The 19017-nt window shown below is 39.0% G+C and overlaps 1 protein-coding gene across 1 annotated transcript in view; it reads right to left on the reverse strand.

The window, feature by feature from the left end:
- Window positions 1-6298: 6298 nt before the first annotated feature.
- Window positions 6299-19017, reverse strand: part of LOC136883010 (NFU1 iron-sulfur cluster scaffold homolog, mitochondrial) — a 57168-nt gene continuing 44449 nt past the window's right edge. The window contains exons 5-7 of the mRNA XM_067155166.2: window positions 18471-18574; window positions 18274-18390; window positions 6299-6609 (exon numbers count right to left, since the gene is read on the reverse strand). Of these exons, the coding sequence (XP_067011267.1) occupies window positions 6502-6609; window positions 18274-18390; window positions 18471-18574 (329 nt within the window). The 3' untranslated portion in view covers window positions 6299-6501. The remainder of the gene's footprint in view (window positions 6610-18273; window positions 18391-18470; window positions 18575-19017) is intronic.

Genomic DNA, 19017 nt, shown 5'->3' on the forward strand with positions numbered 1-19017 from the left:
GTACAATCACATACGTTTTAAACACACACATCAAATACGTCTTTTTATTTTTTTGCAGTTTAACAACACACTATCTGTCGAGATTCCTACAACATCTGGAAGACCACTCTTATATGTGAAAATCAACATAACTTTCAAACACAGCTAGATCTCCAACTTATATTCCATTTCAACGATTACACCAGAGTGTATCTTATATCAATTCAACTCAACGAAGATACACCATTTGCTTCTTCTTAACCTAATTTTTATAGTTGAAACGCATAATTTAAAACAAAATTCATCCTCCGATCTACTTAGCAGCGACCGCGGCAAATATTACTGATTTTCACTAAGAAGAGGAACCATTTCAATTCCAGATACATGCCGATTTTAAAAACTTCTTATCATTACAAATAATTTTTTAGACAATATTGTAAAATATACTACAATAATTTTAATATGTGCTTATACTTCCCATGTCATGCCTTTGCTGGCAGGACCTAGTGTTTACAGTGCACTATGTCTTCTGCTATAGGCTAGATCAATTTTGTTACTTTCATTGATCTGTCTCTGTCTTATCCTTGGCTTTGACAATATGTAAGTGCCAGAGGTATGAGCGATGCTAGTAATGCCAATCCTTATGCAGCCAGTCCCCGCTATGCATGGTGTGAAAATGTTGCTCATAGGGTCGGTTGGTGTATGCATTTCAGTGGGCTTGGTAGACTGATATGTAGTAGCAACTCTGGCTCGGTGAGGAAAGCAACGGGAAACTACCTCACACCTCATTTCCCTAGTACGCCTCTTCAGTGATGCGTAGGCCATCTATGACAGCTGATGGCAGAGCTGTTGAGGATCCAACCAGTGGAATTGCTGACGGACTGAACATACATACACTTCCCATGTCAAATTTCTTAACTACTGTTTCAAACAAAAAAATTTTTTAATATCACAACATACCTCAATTCAATTTTTCATAAACAATAGTGTAATCATTCTTAATAAAACTGTTTGTTTTAAGATTATCTAATGTGCTGATGATGCCCAATAAGAAGGGCAAAACATGTCCACAACTTTTCAATCTTTTATGATTATGTAACCACAAAACGTGGTATTGTAGGTATTGAATAGGTGAATAATAAATGTATACTTTGTAAACTGAATGTAAGTGGTATGTTGTGAGCTGTCAGCGGAGAGATGGCGTGGAATGACATTAGTAGACGAATAAGTTTGACTGGCGTTTATAAAAGTAGGAAAGATCACAATATGAAGATAAAGTTGGAATTCCAGAGGACAAACTGGGGCAAATATTCATTTATAGGAAGGGGAGTTAGGGATGGGAATAACTTACCAAGGGAGATGTTCAATAAATTTCCAATTTCTTTGAAATCATTTAGGAAAAGGCTAGGAAAACAACAGATATGGAATCTGCCACCTGGGCGACTGCCCTAAATGCAGATCAGTATTGACTGATTGATTGATTTTAGGCAGAGTACTGTTTAATTTTGTTAAATGTAGTTGTGCCTTTCATTGGCCTGGAAAGTGTAAATTCGTAGAGCAAAGACGCTCTTCCCATTGGCGTAAAAGAAATTGGGAGATCCATCTCCGTGACTGTTGGTTGAAAGGAGCAGTAGCACTCATGTAAAATTTGTAATTAGGAGCTTCAAGCTCAGTCTGTAAAATTGTTATTTGATTATTCTAGATTGTCTTTCGAGCTCACGAGCTAAATTTGTACCCGGTTTTGTTATTTTATTGGCAAAGTGTAAAATTTAAAATTTGAAAAAAAAAAGCACAGAAAGAAATATCGCTCCAATTTTAAAGTTTTAAATTAATCTTCTGACTCCACCCATTCATGCCCGCACCTTCTTTTACCTCTGCATTCCACAGAATCCCCGGAACATAAACTATAATATCAATTTAATATGGATCACTGTCCCCCATAAGTCCAACCCCTTGTCCACGTTGTGGGGGACGGGCAACGGTACGAAGTAGGGGATAGCCTGTAAGGGTGAAGTACAGCAGGGACCTTGTGTGCCCCAGGACCGCTACGGTAGCTGTGAAGGCCTTACAGGAACCCTGAAAAGTAACGGCTAACGGGGCTCTGGTGAAGTCCTTAACGGCAACTGAGGCGGAGAAGGGGACCTTTGGTACGGCAAAGTTGGCGGAGGAGGCAACCCTTCCTCTCGGGGTAAAATAAAGAGGAAAACCACTGCCTTGTGGTGAAGAGGGATCTTCAAAGGCTACGGGAGACTACCCCAACAGAAAACAAAAGGCTTGGAGGCGTAGGTGGCAGCCCCACCACCAAGCTCGGGTGCTGTGAGCCAATAACTCGCACAACCTTAAATTACCTTATTACAGAAACATCAACAATGAGAAACCGGACTGATCCAAAGATGACGACCTTTGGCTTGAAAAGGCTAACGAAAATTGGGCTATGGAATGTGAGGACTCTGCGGGAAAGTGGAAGGCTACGACAGGCAGTGGCATGTATGAGGAGTTATGGCCTGAACATCCTAGGTTTGAGTGAGGTAAGATGGAGCGAGTTTGGGGAACTGGCAACCCATGATGGAGCTACATTTATATACTCTGGAAGACCCGAGGGCGACGGAGCGAGTTATGGAGGTGTGGGTGTATTAATGGATAAGGAGGCCAAGAAGAGCCTTATGGAGTGGTACCCAGTGACGGAAAGGATAATAGTGGCACGTTTTAAGACCAATATTAGAAACATTGTGTTGATAGTATGCTATGCACCTACGGAGTCAGCAGAGGAGGAAGACAAACAGACGTTCTATGGACATCTTAATAGAACGGTTAAGAAACAGAAAAGGAAGGATATTATCCTAGTTGGAGGAGATTTGAATGCAAAAGTGGGATAGGACAACGAAGGACTTGAACATATTATGGGAAGGCATGGTTTAGGGGAACAAAATGAGAATGGACAGCTATCTGTGGACTTCTGTGCAAGCCACAATTTGGTTATTGGTGGTACTATATTTCCACATAAAGACTGCCATAAGGTGACATGGGTATCACCGGATCATAGGACAGAAAACCAGATAGATCATGTGGCTACTGGACGAAGGTGGAGGAGTTCATTGTTGGATGTGAGGAATAAGAGAGGTGCAGACATTGGTAGTGATCACCATCTTGTTGTGGCTACCTTTAGAATGAAGATACAGGCACAAAAGAGAAGGATAGAGCAAATAAGGAAGCGATATGATGTTGGAAAGCTAAGGGATGACAGAAATGTGAAAGAAGCCTTCAGGATAGAACTAAAGAATCGATTCCAAGCACTCACTGAGGTGAAGGATGAAACTATTGAGGAAAAATGGGTGAAGACTAGATCTGTATTTACTGAAGTAAGTGAAAATATCCTGGGTTTTAAGAACAGGAGGAAAAAAGACTGGATGACTGACCAGACATGGGAAATTATCAGACAAAGGAAAGAGATAAAGGAAGTAATGAATGCATGTAAGACACGAGCAAGGAAGGCAGAATTGCAATCCAAATATGCTGCGAAGGATAAGGAAGTAAAGAGAAGTGTGAGGAGAGATCAAAGGAAATGGATAGATGACCTATCTCAACAAGCAGAGGAGGCGGCCAGAAAGGAAAATCTTAGAGAACTCTATACCATCACCAGAGTTCTGGCAAGGAAGCAGATGCAGAAAAACCGTCCAGTCAGAAACAAAGATGGTGTCCTCCTAACAAACTCCGAGGATCAACTGAAGCGATGGCAGGAACATTTCTCTGCAGTGTTAAACCACTCCTTGGAGGAGCAAGTAGATGCAGGAGAAGGCGAAGAAGAGGAAGAAACCCAGCCTGACCCAAGGATTAAAGTCTGCATTCCAACAGTGGAGGAAATCAAGCGGGCATTGAGAGAGTTACATATTGGTAAGGCAGCAGGTGTTGACAATATTCCAGCAGAAGTCATGAAGGTTGATATGGATACCACTGCCAATATGTTGCAGCCGCTATTTGAGAAGATATGGCTTAATGGAGAAATGCCGACAGATTGGAAATGTGGGTTGCTGGTGAAGTTGCCAAAGAAGGGCGATACATCAAACTGTAACAACTGGAGGGGCATTACGCTTCTTTCAATCCCTGGCAAAGTCTTCACCGGGGTTCTGTTGAACAGAATTAAGGAGTATATCAACTTGAGGCTCTGACGGGAACAGGCAGGCTTTCGATCAAATCTCTCATGTGTAGACCAAATAAACACCTTGAGGATAATTCTGGAGCAGTGTGCTGAATGGTGATCTCGCCTCTATGCAGTGTTCATCGATTTCGAAAAAGCTTTTGATTCGATCAACAGAGAAGCTATGTGGAAGGAAGTGAAGCGGTATGGAGTGCCATCACAAATTACCAACCTCATCCAGGAAACATACCGTGATTATACATGCAGAGTCATACATGAGGGCCGTGTATCTGAACCTATATCTGTACGTTCAGGAGTGCGTCAAGGTTGTATCCTCTCGCCAACCATGTTCCTGGTGGTGATTGATGCGGTAATGCGAAATGTAACGCGAAATGTGAAACGCGGTATCCAGTGGGGATTGGCAAATAGGTTAGAAGACCTAGACTTCGTTGACGATGTGTCTCTCCTGTCTGAGGCACATGGTGAAATGCAATCAAAGATTGAAGACTTGGTAAAAGAAGAAAAAAAGGTGGGACTAATGATTAACTCAAAGAAGACCAAGGCCCTAAGGATGAACACCAACAAACTAGACCCATTTGTCTTCAGTGATGAACCTATAGAAGATGTGGATAGTTTCACCTACTTGGGCAGTGTAGTTTCCAAAGATGGAGGAGCAGTACAGGATATTTCTCAATGTATACAAAAAGCAAACGGTGCCTTTGTTCGGCTCTATCCGGTATGGAAGAACAACAAAATATCTATCAGGACCAAACTTCGCATTTTCCGAAGTAATGTCAAGGCTGTTCTACTGTATGGGTCCGAGACCTGGAAGGTGACTAAAGTGATTACCTCCAAGTTACAGATTTTAAACATCTACTGGCCGGAAGTAATCTCCAATCATGAACTATGGAGAAGGACAGGTGAAACCGAGATGGCCATACAGATAAAGCGGCGGAAATGGAAATGAATAGGGCATACGTTGAGGAAAGGGAATGAAGCCATCGAGAGAGAGGCACTGGATTGGAACCCGCAGGGTAAAAGGAGGAGAGGAAGGCCCAAACAAACGTGGCGAAGATCTCTACACATGGAGGCAAGACCTGGAGAGAGGTGAAGAGGTTGGCTGACAACAGGATCAGATGGAGATGCTTTGTAGATGCCCTATGTTCCACAAGGAACAACAGGAATTAAGTCAAGTAAGTCAGTATGGATCACTTACTCATAGTTTTTAATTTAATTAATCCAACATCTGAATTATTAAAATTATTTTCCTTTGAAATGGGTTTTCTTATTTCGATGTGTACTTGATTATATTTACGTGGCTTCCGAGTGCAACAGGCCTCTTCCAGGGGCAGTCCTTTATTTTAAAATGTAAATGAAATTTTGGACTTGTACAAAGATAAGTGATTGTACCTTTGATCTTGTTTGTTCTTTTCTGCTTTATGGATTTTTGTATTTGTGTCCCTCTTGTTCTAGATGGTGTACATTTCCCTTGCTTTATTGTTAAGCGTGGTCTGAGGGACAGATCTCTTCATATGGTTATGAAGTATTAGGGGCTCTAGTAAGTTAGTTATTGAAGTTACGTCCCACTAACTACTTTTATAGTTTACGGAAACACCAAGGTGCCAGAATTTTGTCCCACAGGAGTTCTTTAATGTGCCAGTAAATGTGACACGAGGCTGATGTATTTGATCACCTTCAAATACCACCGGACTGAGCCTGGAATGAACCTGCCAAGTTAGGCTCAGAAGGCCAACGGTCTATCATCTGAGCAGCTCTATTAAGAATGTAAGGAGAGAGCACATAAGACACTGGTAAGAACCCAATTAAAATAGGGTTCTAGTTATGGAACCCTCACCATATTACCTTATTCGAGGACTGGAAAATATCCAAAGGAAAGCAGCTCAATTTGTTCTGGGTGTTTTCTGACAAAGGAGTAGAAAATATTGTAACCTTTGGGCTGGGAAGACTTGGGAATAAGGAGACGAACAGCTCAACTAAGCAGTATGTTCTGAGCTCTCAATGGCTTCGAATGAAATTAGTAGACAAATAAGCTTGAGTGGAGTTTGTAAAAGTAGAAGAGAACATAATACAAAGATAAAAAAGAAATTCAACATGAGAAAGTGGGGCAAATATTTGTTTATAACGAAGAGGAATTAAGGATTGGAATAATATACCAAGGGAGAGTTCCATAAATATCTAACTTCTTTGAAATCGTTTAAGAAAAGACTCAACATGTGTAATTTACACTTCTACCACACTCATAGCTTACAAGAATTCTTACAAATACTATAAAGATGATGATAAATACAGGGTCTTACATAACGAATACAGTATATACAAAATGTACAGAGGCATCCACATATATATCCTACAATTTAAAAACAGATCTATGTCTTAGTTTCTTCTTTCTGAGCAAGAATCTTCTTCTCAAACTCTTCAAATTCTTTCTTTGTGATTATCTGGATTTCATCCTCGACTTGTTCCACACCAAGGACCTGCAAGAGAATAAGGACCTGTATCATTAGTGTAACATTCTTTCAGCTGGTTATGAAAAAGAAGTTAATTTTCTTGATTCTCTACCAATGATGCTTGATGCTTATTAGCAGGACTGCCTAAGGGGGGAGGTGTAAAGAAGCCAGGAAGTCGGTACAACTATGGAGCTAAGCTCTGCAACCAGGAGATGAGTGTGTTCGAGCCCCACCTTCGGCTGTCCTGAGAATGGTAAATTTACTCATTCAGGACAAATATTTTAGGTTCCCTATGGGAATCAACTCTGCATCATTTGATGGCCAGGCAGGCATCTATTTTTGGAAATGGGACATAGCTCTCATAGTGCGTTGGCACTGCTGGTGGCTTCAAATAGCCTATGCAGTGGCCTCCACAGTATGCACTAGCCTTGCGTCTAAAAAAAAAAAAAAAAAAAAAATGGGTGGTGTGCTAAGTCCCAACTGACGAGCCTAACTTAGCACATGAGGGCGAAACGCAGGCAACCAAGAATGAGTTAGCTGGAAAATGTATAATGTCCAATAACGGACCATTATATTGGTATTATGATATGGTATATCATGAAAGGAGCAGTATATATTCCATTAATGTACTGATAACTTTCAATTTAAAATCAAAAAAATTATATAATATTTTATTCTTTTGTATAATCCCACCAGACAGCAGAACAGCCACAATGGGCGAGTCCTGGAAACACCAATTACACAAGTCGATGTTGGCACTACCACCCAGCCTTCTTGCTGATAGAAAAGTACAATAGTATTTAAATATTTATTATTAAGATCCACCTTTTCAATACAAACTGTACAATGTTTTACATTACATTTACGTTCAGGGACTAGTTTCGACCTAACTGTAGGTCATCATCAGCCTTAAAGCAAATCAACACAAATACATCGAAGAAAATAAACAATGTATAGACACAAAGGTCTTAAAAAATGTATGCACAACTCATAGAATTGAAGTTAAGACTGGTTACATAAAATAAAACTCCGTTGAAAGCTCAAGCAATTTAAGACAGTGCAGTGTTGATAGAGATCCTTAAATTGCTGGTCAAGGATGATGCATAGAAGTTCAATAAAGGCTGGCTCCTTAAATATGCTGCTTTCTATTCAAAGTTCAACTGAGCCGAAGATATTCATATAATCAGTATATATAAATGTGATGCATGATGTTAGAAAGGCTCTTCTGTTTTAAGAATCTTGAAAGATGATGATTGTTACGCATGGATTTGTATGACTGCAAAACTTAGTGGACACAATAGTTATTTCATTGAAAGAATTATCAATAAATACAAACAAGTATGGAGGTCTAAATACATAATAGTAATTAAAGGTGGTTGCATTTCGCAGTTCAATGCAGACTGTACAGTTGACCTGGATAAATGACAGACAAGATAAGAAGAGTTAAGTTAGGGGGAAGAATATATTTAAATGACATATGTCGTATGGGAATCACCTCGTGTTGCAACAAGTTGAGCGAAACTGAAAATGAAGCGTGAATTTATTATTAAGATTAACTCCGTTGAAAGCTCAAGCAATTTAAGACAGTGCAGTGTTGATAGAGATCCTTAACACTAGAACGGCCAGAGCGGTCATTTTGACCGTTAGCGAATTTCAAGGTATTTCCACGCTCGTAATTTTTTACGCACGAGGTTGTTCTTTTGTGACTTTTAATATTTTAGGGTTATGTACATTCACGCCAAAAATTACATCCGTAGATAATAAGGGAACACTGATAATGTCCCTTATACCTAGGAAGGCCATAAGCGGTCATTTTGACCGCTTCACTTCCTTGATACGGTGAGCTCTATTTTGCTCACTGCTTGCTTCCTGTGATATATTTACAAGTGGCGCTATAGGGGCGTATGATGTAACTAAATAGTATGCCTCCAGCAGTGGTTGCGAGTGGACGAGTTAGTGCCTGTCCCTTGTGTCGTATAGTGCGTAATAATGGCTCGGCGGCAAAAACTTACTCCTGTTCAATTATTAGCAGAACTTGACAAGCTAGGAGAAGACGAATCAGGTGACGAAGATACATTATCAGATATAGACGCAATGAGTGACGATGAGGATTTTATAACTCAACAGTGTGATAATATGTCGGATAGTGATGGTGATTCGCCTGATGAAAATATGCACACAGTGGACTTCGCACCTACGATAGACGCAGTTACTCCTTCAACCAGCCGTGATCAATCTTGCAGCAGAGGACGATCTCTTAGCAGCAGGCAACCTGTTCGAAGAGGAAGGGAATGAGGTGGGAGAGGTCATGAACTGGTAAAGTCTTCTTCATTTGCACCAGTGGATCAGTTATGTGGTAATGATGGAACAACTATTTGGACTGTTGTCGACAGTAGTGGGAACCCCCCTGGAAGGATGGCTGCTCAGAATGTACTGAAAGAGGCAGCAGGGCCTACTTCTCCTGCTAAGCGTAACGTAGAGATTAATAGCAAGGTTAGTGCCTGGCGTTTATTCATTGACGCATCCATGTTGAAGCATATAAAGATGTGTACAGAGACCGAAGCTCGTAGACAGACAACGGATAATAATTGGTCTATTTCTTTGGAAGAATTAGATGCTTTTATTGCTTTGTTATACGCCCGTGGAGCTTATAAACTTACTAGTCTAGCTGTAGATCATATGTGGTCTTCTTTATGGGGTCCCCCTGTTTTCACTAACACTATGGCAAGAAACAGGTTCAAAGAAATTCTAAGGTATTTGCGCTTTGATCTCCGTAAAACTAGATCCACTCGTTTGCAGACAGATAAATTTGCTTTGGCTTCGGCTATTTGGAATAGATTTATTGAGAATTGTTATGCGTGCTATAAACCAAGAGCGAATGTCACAGCTGATGAACAACTCTTCCCCAGCAAAGCTCGGTGCAGGTTCACGCAGTATATGGCCAACAAGCCAGATAAATTTGGCATAAAATTCTGGCTACTGGTAGACGTTGATTCTAAGTATGTGTGCAATGGGTTTCCTTATCTTCGGAAAGACGAAATGCGACCCGCCAATGAGTCACTGCCTGAAAATGTTGTCATGAAACTTATGGACCCATACCTCATGAAAGGACGTAACGTGACCACTGATAACTTCTTTACATCGGTAAAGTTGGCTGAGAGACTGAAAGAGAAGAAAACTAGTATTGTTGGAACAATCAATCGAGTGAGGAAGGAAATCCCGGTGTCAATCAAAGCACTACGTATGAATCTGTACGAGACTGTCGTACTTCAGAAGGAAGATCACACCACTCTCACAGTATATCAAGGAAAAGTGAACAAGAATGTGCTTCTGCTAAGCACTCTACATCCAAGCGTTCAAGTCAGTGAAGATAACAAGAAGCTCCCTAGTACTACTGAATTTTATAACGAAACTAAGTATGGTGTGGATGTAGTTGATCAAATGGCGCGTAAATACTCCACTAGAGCTGGATGCCAAAGGTGGCCTGTACATGTATTTTACAACGTACTTGATCTAGCAGCAATAAATTCATGGATAGTCTACAAGGAAGTTACGGGACAGAGAATCTCTCGACATGATTATATTCTTGAAGTAATACAAGAACTAAGATCTGATTTTGTGAAGACAAGATCCCGGTTGATTGAACTCCCTATACTTCAGCCTGAGCCTCAGATTCAGGTTCAATATGCCAGTCGAAAGCGACGACAATGTCAAGTGAACTCCAATTGTAAACAGAACAAAACCTCTGACACATGTTCTTCGTGCAACAAAGTAGTCTGTGGCAAATGTTCGTGTAAGGTAATAACTTGCATGAATTGCTTGTCAAGTGCCTAAATAGGCTTGTAAACAAATAGAGACCGTTATTTTAATCATAATTTTTCACAAAGGCATTCAATAGCAAGTCCGCCGAAATATTTCATTGTTAACTATCAGAAGTGAGATAATATGAACAATTATTAATATTTAACAATGGATTGACCTGTATACAATACATCCTAATGGTTAACTATGTTGTTTTAAAATAAATAATTGAACATTTGCAGGTTTCTCAGATCCTGGATCCTAGGTATATGTCAGTAAGCGGCAGCGGTCAAAATGACCGCCTGCGGCCTTTATAGGTATGAGGAATGTTCGGCCGTTCTAGTGTTAAATTGCTGGTCAAGGATGATGCGTAGAAGTTCAATAAAGGCTGGCTCCTTAAATATGCTGCTTTCTATTCAAAGTTCAACTGAGCCGAAGATATTCATATAATCAGTATATATAAATGTGATGCATGATGTTAGAAAGGCTCTTCTGTTTTAAGAATCTTGAAAGACGATGACTGTTGCGCATGGAGGTCTAAATACATAATAGTAATTCAAGGTGGTTGGATTTTGGAGTTCAATGCGGACTGTACAGTTGACCTGGATAAAAGACAGATAAGATAAAAAGAGTTAAGTTACGGGGAAGAATATATTTAAATGACATATTGTACCCGTCTAAATGGTACCTCAGTTAATTTGAGAAAGCTGGGAATATTTATTACGGAGCATTGCTTACGAGTGCGCGTGTACCAGCTGTGACACAGTTGTGCGAGAGCGAGCCGGCCGAAACTAGGTCAACAGCTGATCGAGGGCGACCAGAGCGCAGTTACGTCACGACACCGGCAGACGACAAAGGGGAGGAGAAATGTTCTCATAAAATCCACTCGTAGCGGTCAAGGACGAGCTGTGGCGCAGGTCGAATACCAGCCAATAGAAATTGAGGAAAGTGCTGGAAATATTAGGATTGTTCTGGAACTAAGTCGAAGGAAGTTCTTGGGTAAGAACGTCAGAACAGTTCAAGAGAAATTTTACGAGACGACGGCCAGAACAGTTTTTCAAGAGCACGTCGGACAGTTGGTTCTTACGAGAAGTCGAACCGTGTATTCGCTACGGGAAAGAAGAATATGTTCAGACGACGTGAATACTAGTGTAATCCTTGTAGGGCACGATCATTACATTACTTGAATGCCAGTGTAATTCATTGTTAGCTCAACGCAGTATCCAGCGAGCTTATTACAGTCGTGCATTCTCCCGGGTGGAAAATGTTAAACCGCAGACAGTCAGCGTGCTCATTAAAGCCGATTCTTGCCATAGAAGCTTTAGGAATGTTCCATTGGACATTATGAAAGGAAATCACGATCTCAAGTGGATAGGCGAGAGGAAATCTAACCTTTATTTAATCATCATAATAGTCAGCCCTATTATTTGTCAGCCTAAGGCGTATCGTAACTTAATGAATGTGTTCAGAAGACGAAGCTTATAGTAATAATGGACCTAAAGTACATCGTTGCGCCAAGTTAAGTGTTGTACATAACTTAGTGAGTTATAGCTAGTGTGGATCCCTGTGCTAATAGAATATTTTAGTTTCAGCTATCTCCGAGGAAACCAAGTTGTCGACATGCGGCGATCAAGAGGGAAATCGAGAGATTTTCTGGGACTTTGCTGGAGTAAAAAGAAGACGCTGAATATAGCTACAGTCATGAGGAACTAAATTCCAGAGTGCACGCCAACGCGATGACTTTGTACATCCGTAAACCACCATAGATGAGGCAAGAGACGTTGTCGCCTGAAGCAGCATCCCGACGCCAAGGATTTTCACCGGAAATATGAGTACCCTTGTAAAATTTCTTCTCTTTTAGTAGATGACTAGATTGTATTCTTGCGTAGAGTAAAGTAGTTTCCTTAGTAGTTTTGTATGTAATGGTGATGGGAGAGCATTCCTTACTTCGTTGATTTGTAATTTCAATATTGTTCTATCTTTGCATTTTCTTGGAATAATGATAATTTTATTTTTGGACGAGATGATGAATAATCCCAGTTGTTCTCGAGTTGACAAGAGTGAATGATTATGATCTTCGAAAGTGATTTAAGGGAGTAAGGTCTACTAACAATCGTAATAATAATAATAATAATAATAAGAGTAAATTAAACTCATAAAAATAGTAAATGAAGATATGATTAAATGTAGGAGTAAACTATAATTAAATCGTAGTTTTAAAACCCTGTTAGTCATGTGTAGTGATTGATGGTAGAAGGGAAAGTGAACGACGAATGTTAGAAATATTCTTCGAGAGAACGATCTAGGAGCCATTATAGGATAATAGTAATAATAATAATGATCAAAATAGTAAAGGTCGGATAATGTAAAAGTTGTTGAGATTCAACTTGTATGGTCATTGTGATAATGGAGTTCGCCATTAATGGACGACATGGGACTACTAGGGTGCATGTCGGGCCTAAACGGTATTATGAGTCACAATGATTGTAATGAATGATTATGGCGATAATGATTTATGAGGATGTACGGATTTAGGGACTATAATAGGTCTATTTCTGGCTCAACCACTGATATGAATAATACACGACTTAATCGTTATTAGATGTTTTCGAGGCTCTTGAGCTCTTATCACTGATGATGGTGATGGTTATTCTTCGAGAGAGAAATTTGGCTTTCTGTATCATCATAACTACAGTCATGAGCGAGTTTTATTCTGGTCAGATGATTATAAGGATCTTCAATAAAACCCAAGAGGAAGACGAGATAAATGACTGGATAATAATAATAATAATAAATATTACAGATTCATTGTGTGATAAAAATGTACTTATAACCAGTTGGTAGAATTGGGTTATTTGGTGTCATTTACTTTTATCATTCCAAGGAAACTTATCTTGTATATTTTTTTTGTGACTGTGATGCATTGTTGTTGTTGTTGTTGATTCCGTGTAGGATCACATGATGCTCTATCCATCCATGAAATGCTAGGTAATTTAGAAAGGTTAAATAGAGTAAGGAAAGAATACAGTCAAGCGTAGTCTACGAGAGAGAGGGAGTTATGCCAAAGAAATTGTAAAAATATTTCCAAACGCTAAAGTGAAGAATTTGTAAAGATATTTCCCAACACTAAAATGAAATTGTAAAGGAATTTTATGATGACAAAATGAGTTAGAGGATTTTTCACAGGTAGAGTGAAATGAATGTTCAAGAAATTTTCTTGAACAAGTAAATGCTGAGTTAATAGTAATTGTTCTTCAAAATGTATGAAATTATTTTACCTGTAAATGACTAAACATGAGTTATAACGGGAAATGACAGCTTTGCTAATTTAGTGATTCATTCGATGTTACAGAGTAAAATCTTAGGTGGAGTTTCATTGGAGAAGCAATGGAATCTAACTCCAGAAGCATGCGAGGACTTACAGTCGTATTCATTTATTCACAAGCCATTAAAGATTGAGATATTCCTTTTATTGCAAAAATCACATTGTATTTAATAAATTTTTTTTTTCTTTCATGCATTTGTCCAGACTGAGTTTCCATTATGTTTTTAATAAACGTTGTTGTTATTTTGCCCTGATTTTCATTTATATTGTGTCACCTATCCAGTCACCAAGGGTCCTGAAAATATAAATTCTATGAAGTTGTCCCTTAATAGCATAATCGGCCCTGCGAACGGTCCACCCTTTTGGGACTCTCGCTCCGCCGACTGAGCGACCCCGGAGAAGGGGACATATTTCTGTGGCGCCCAACTTTCAGGGCCAACCCAAACCCTCATTGCTTAGGCATTGATCGTTTTGGTGAGTTATTTCCAGGGCATATTTTTGTTGTTGTTATATTTACGATCTTGTTGTTTCGGCGAACACTATTGTGGCGCAAAAGCAAGGAGATGGTAATTTTTATTCAGTTAAATGGTGACAATTAAATGGATAGAGATACCAAGGTTGGTAATGACATAATACAGCTGGACATTGCTTCGGTATAGGTCTATTTGTTACAGTACGGAGAGCATGCTTGTGGAGTTCATACTTTGTATTTTACAAATTCTTTGGCAATTTCCGGTGAAATTTAGGCAAATGGGGCAAAGATGTACAGGTTCATCGTTGTTGGCGAGCACAATGCTTATGAATTGTAATGGATTTGGATACTTTAGCTCGGATGATAGCGGAGATGAGAGCCAGCGCTGAGAAATTGGGAGCTGAGAATAAGGCTAGTATTGAAAGACTTGAACTTGCGCAATCTCAAATGTCGGCCGAGTGTAGGGCTAGTGCTGATTCTATGAAAGCCGAAACTAAAGCTAGTATTGAAAGACTTGAACGTAATCAATCAGAAATGAGAGCGGAAACTAAGGCTAGTGCTGATTCTATTAGGACTGAGTTTAAGGAGAGTCAAGCACAGATGTCACGTGAGTTCAAAGACAACCAGACTAGGTTAACCCAAGAAATTAAAGTGATGTCGCGTGATTTTAAAGATAGTCAGGCGAAGTTGAAACAAGAGATTGAACGAACAGTTACAAACTCGATAGCTAGCGTAGCGCAGGAGTTTACTGAGAGGCTAGGCACGCTCAAGAAATCAATTATGGATAATATGATCACACATAAGACTGAGGTGGAAAGGAAAATTTCTGAACTTAGCAACCAAATACAATCGCATAAAGAAAATACGACCGATGCGCAATTGAGGTGGACTAAACGATTTAAGGAAGTATGTGATAGTATAATTCAGGTCGACAAGGGGGTCAGACAGGAAATTCAGATGAGCAAAGAACTCATTACTGATGAAGTAGAAGGTCTGAAAACAGCTGTAAATGACAATAAGAAAGCTATCGGAGAAGTTGTATCCAAGGTGGAACACGAACTTCTTGCGTCCCGTGGGTTAGTAGGACAAATGGAGGATAAAATAAAGGGGATGTCAGACGAAATATCAAATATGACCCCGGAGAAGGGGACAATATGTCGTATGGGAATCACCTCGCGTTGCAACAACTTGAGCGAAGCTGAAAATGAAGCGTGAATGAGGAGCGGAGTGGGTGAGATTTTAACGAAGCCTTGAGAAGGAGGTGCGGGGAGGAAGAGAGGAAGGAAGTGAAGCGGAAAGAAATGGGGTGGGGGTAAAGACGGGGCTGAGGGATTCGGGAATACAGACGATTCCAGAGATGAGTTATTTATAAGGTTCAACCTATTCAATACTATTCAAAACAAATTGATCACAAACAAATGAGCAAAGACATATTAATTAAAACTGGTGTAGTGACACATTGAAATATGTACATTTCAAGATTAAGAGAAGGTTTATATCGGTCCCATGTTAAATAAATGTTGTGAATAACATGTAATTAGTATTGAATAGGTTGAACCTTATAAATAACTCATCTCTGTGATCTCAGTTCAATACGGAAACAACAATGAAGCTTACATCTCTGAATACAGATGATTCCCTAAGTAAAGTACTGTAAACAGAACGAAAAATCCATAAACGAGCGGCATACAATAGCATGGTTTATAGAGCCTTTACTGTACCAATGCCCAAAAGTGATCTTAAAAGAGAATTGAACAATATTTGTATGACTGCAAAACTTAGTGGACACAATAGTTATTTCATTGAAAAAATTATCAACAAATACAAACATCACCCTTTAACCACTTTGAAAAAAGAAAAACCCAATGTTATTTTATTTTCTACATTCACGTTCAATGAAGAAATTTATAAAGTCACTAACGTTTTTAAAAAAACATCATGTTAAAAATAGTCTTTAAAACTATCATTAATAACGCAACAATCTTACACAACTCTACTTCTATTAATAAGACTTAGTTTTTCAAAATCAGGAGTATATAGGATAAAATGCAACAGCTGTAATTTTTCTTATGTTGGACAGACTGGAAGGAGCTTTAACATAAGATACTTGGAACATGTCAATGCCCCAAAATACAATAAATTTTCAGCAGTAGGACAACACATGCACGATTACAATCACAAGTTTACTGACATTAAGCAGGATATGGAAATCCTCAAAGTTATGAATAAAGGACCCCTCCTTAACATAGCAGAAAACTACTTTATATATTTGGACCAATATTTTAATCCAAATTACAATCTTAACGACATTTCCGAAAAACCAAATATTCTATTTGACTGCTTATTCATATTTTCTGAAACAGAAAATCAAATAGTCAAGGCCTGATTTTTCATTCTATTTACAGTACTTTACTTAGGCATTCGTCTGTATTCCCGAATCCCTCAGCCCCGCCTAGCCCCCCCCCCCCATGTTTCCTTCCTATCACCCCTCTTCCTCCCCGCACCTCCTTCTCAAGGCTTCGTTAAAACCTCACCCACTCCACTCCTCATTCACGCTTCATTTTCAGTTTCGCTCAACTTGTTGCAACACGAGGTGATTCCCATACGACATATGTCATTTAAATATATTCTTTCCCCTAACTTAACTCTTCATATCTTGTCTGTCATTTATCCAGGTCAACTGTACAGTCTGCATTGAACTGCGAAATGCAACCACCTTTAATTACTATTATGTATTTAGACCTCCATACTTGTTTGTATTTATTGATAATTCTTTCAATGAAATAACTATTGTGTCCACTAAGTTTTGCAGTCATACAAATCCATGCGTAACAATCATCATCTTTCAAGATTCTTAAAACAGAACAGCCTTTCTAACATCATGCATCGCATTCATATATACTGATTATATGAATATCTCAGTTGAACTTTGAATAGAACTTTGAATAGAAAGCAGGATATTTAAGGATCTCTATCAACACTGCACTGTCATAAATTGCTTGAGCTTTCAACGGAGTTTTATTTTATGTAACCAGTCTTAACTTCAATTCTATGAGTTGCGCATACACTTTTTAAGACCTTTGTGTCTATACATTGTTTATTTTCTTCGATGTATTTGTGTTGATTTGCTTTAAGGATGATGATGACCTACAGTTAGGTCGAAACTAGTCCCTGAACGTATATGTAATGTAAAACTTTGTACAGTTTGTATTGAAAAGGTGGACCTTAATAATAAATATTTAAGTACTATTGTAATCACAGTACAATATGGATCTATCATAATGAAATTTATATGTTTTAGATAGAAAAGTACGAACGCCTGTGAATTGACAAGGGCTAATAGAGAGTAATCGAAATGTGGACATATTTATAATGCCCACATGTCCTAAAATGATGAAAAAAAATTCAAGGCTTGTTTAACTGACTTTAACCATGAAACAAAAATTGTCACAAAAAGCCACAACAATGCAAGTTTAGAGGATGTTTTCATCTTTATTTGTGTGATTTCTGTGCAGGTCAAGCTGATCAAGATTCTTATCAGACAGAACTCTTTATTCTGGTATGTGACATACAGTTGGACCAATTTCGAACAAACAAAGGAGCCCGTATGGATACGTAATCTCACGCACCCGAATGGGATCGCTTAGCACTCAACGTGTTATGATGAAACCAGGCCTCATCTGAAAAGAACACAAGCAGTATCTCACTCTTGCAGGTTTTAAACAATGTAACAGCTCTGTGTGCAGAGGAAACTGAAACCCCTTCTTCTTGTGCTAATTTTGTGAGTGATTTATTCAGTGACCGTTCAAAATTTGCAATCTAGCTTTTCCTCCATTAAAAATGTTCGTGTGCGCGCCTGTTCCTTATTGAGTGCTGAGCCAGTAGTTTCAAATTTATTTACAATTACATGAATCTGTACGCATGAAGGAGATTGCTCAACAAATGTTCCCGTCGAGCCGACTAGAATTTACGTATGAAAATATAGTGTTGCAATGATAACTGTTTCACCATGTTAACAGCTGAGATTGAGACTAGCTAGGTCGAACAAGTGCAGTTCTCGGAGAGTAGAAACCCTGTATTACCACATCCTTACCTCAGGTATGTAAAACTGAAGCATATTTTGAACTCCATTCTTCAAAGTGACAACAGAACTGGGACAGCTGGTGCAAGAACCTTGCATTTTTAGTTTCACGATACCGTCTTCGAAGCCCTGAAACACAGGTTATCAAAGTAAGCAAATAGTTTAAAATAAAATGAAATGACCATTTCTATGACAAGGAAGGCCCATACCATAAAAACAACATCGCCTCCATCCTCTTGCACTGTAGGCCTAATTCTAGTATCCAGCAGCTCCTTGATCATCTGAACAGTTTCATCATCATCCTCTGTTATTTCTGTAAGAGAGAACGACAACTATAATGCTTTGCATGCATGGAATTTGTTTTTTTATGCCCATTCATAGAAATTGATGAACAATGGAAATTACATCAAAACATGTTCAATAGTGATTAACCCTAGAACTGGCAACTGTTGAATATTCAACACTTTGGTTTCTGTTGTAGTGGCACTGTCGAATATTTCCTCATTTCTTCAATAGGTGTCATGACAGTCTACTTCTTGTCGTTCTTGATGTCAGTTTCATTCATATTTACAACCTCTTTGGGCGCAATTTCACACAAATAAATGAGTGCAGTTTTCCGACCAACTGAGTGCCATTTCTGTACCTTCACGGACTCTGCTTTGCTACTCTATTTCATTTGATTTTGTAGTTTTCCGTTCGGTGCGAGTTATTTACTTCTGTATATATTGTTATCTGATTGATTATATAGGCCTACAT

The sequence above is a fragment of the Anabrus simplex genome, chromosome 1, assembly GCF_040414725.1.
Source record: "Anabrus simplex isolate iqAnaSimp1 chromosome 1, ASM4041472v1, whole genome shotgun sequence".
NCBI lineage: Eukaryota > Metazoa > Arthropoda > Insecta > Orthoptera > Tettigoniidae > Anabrus > Anabrus simplex.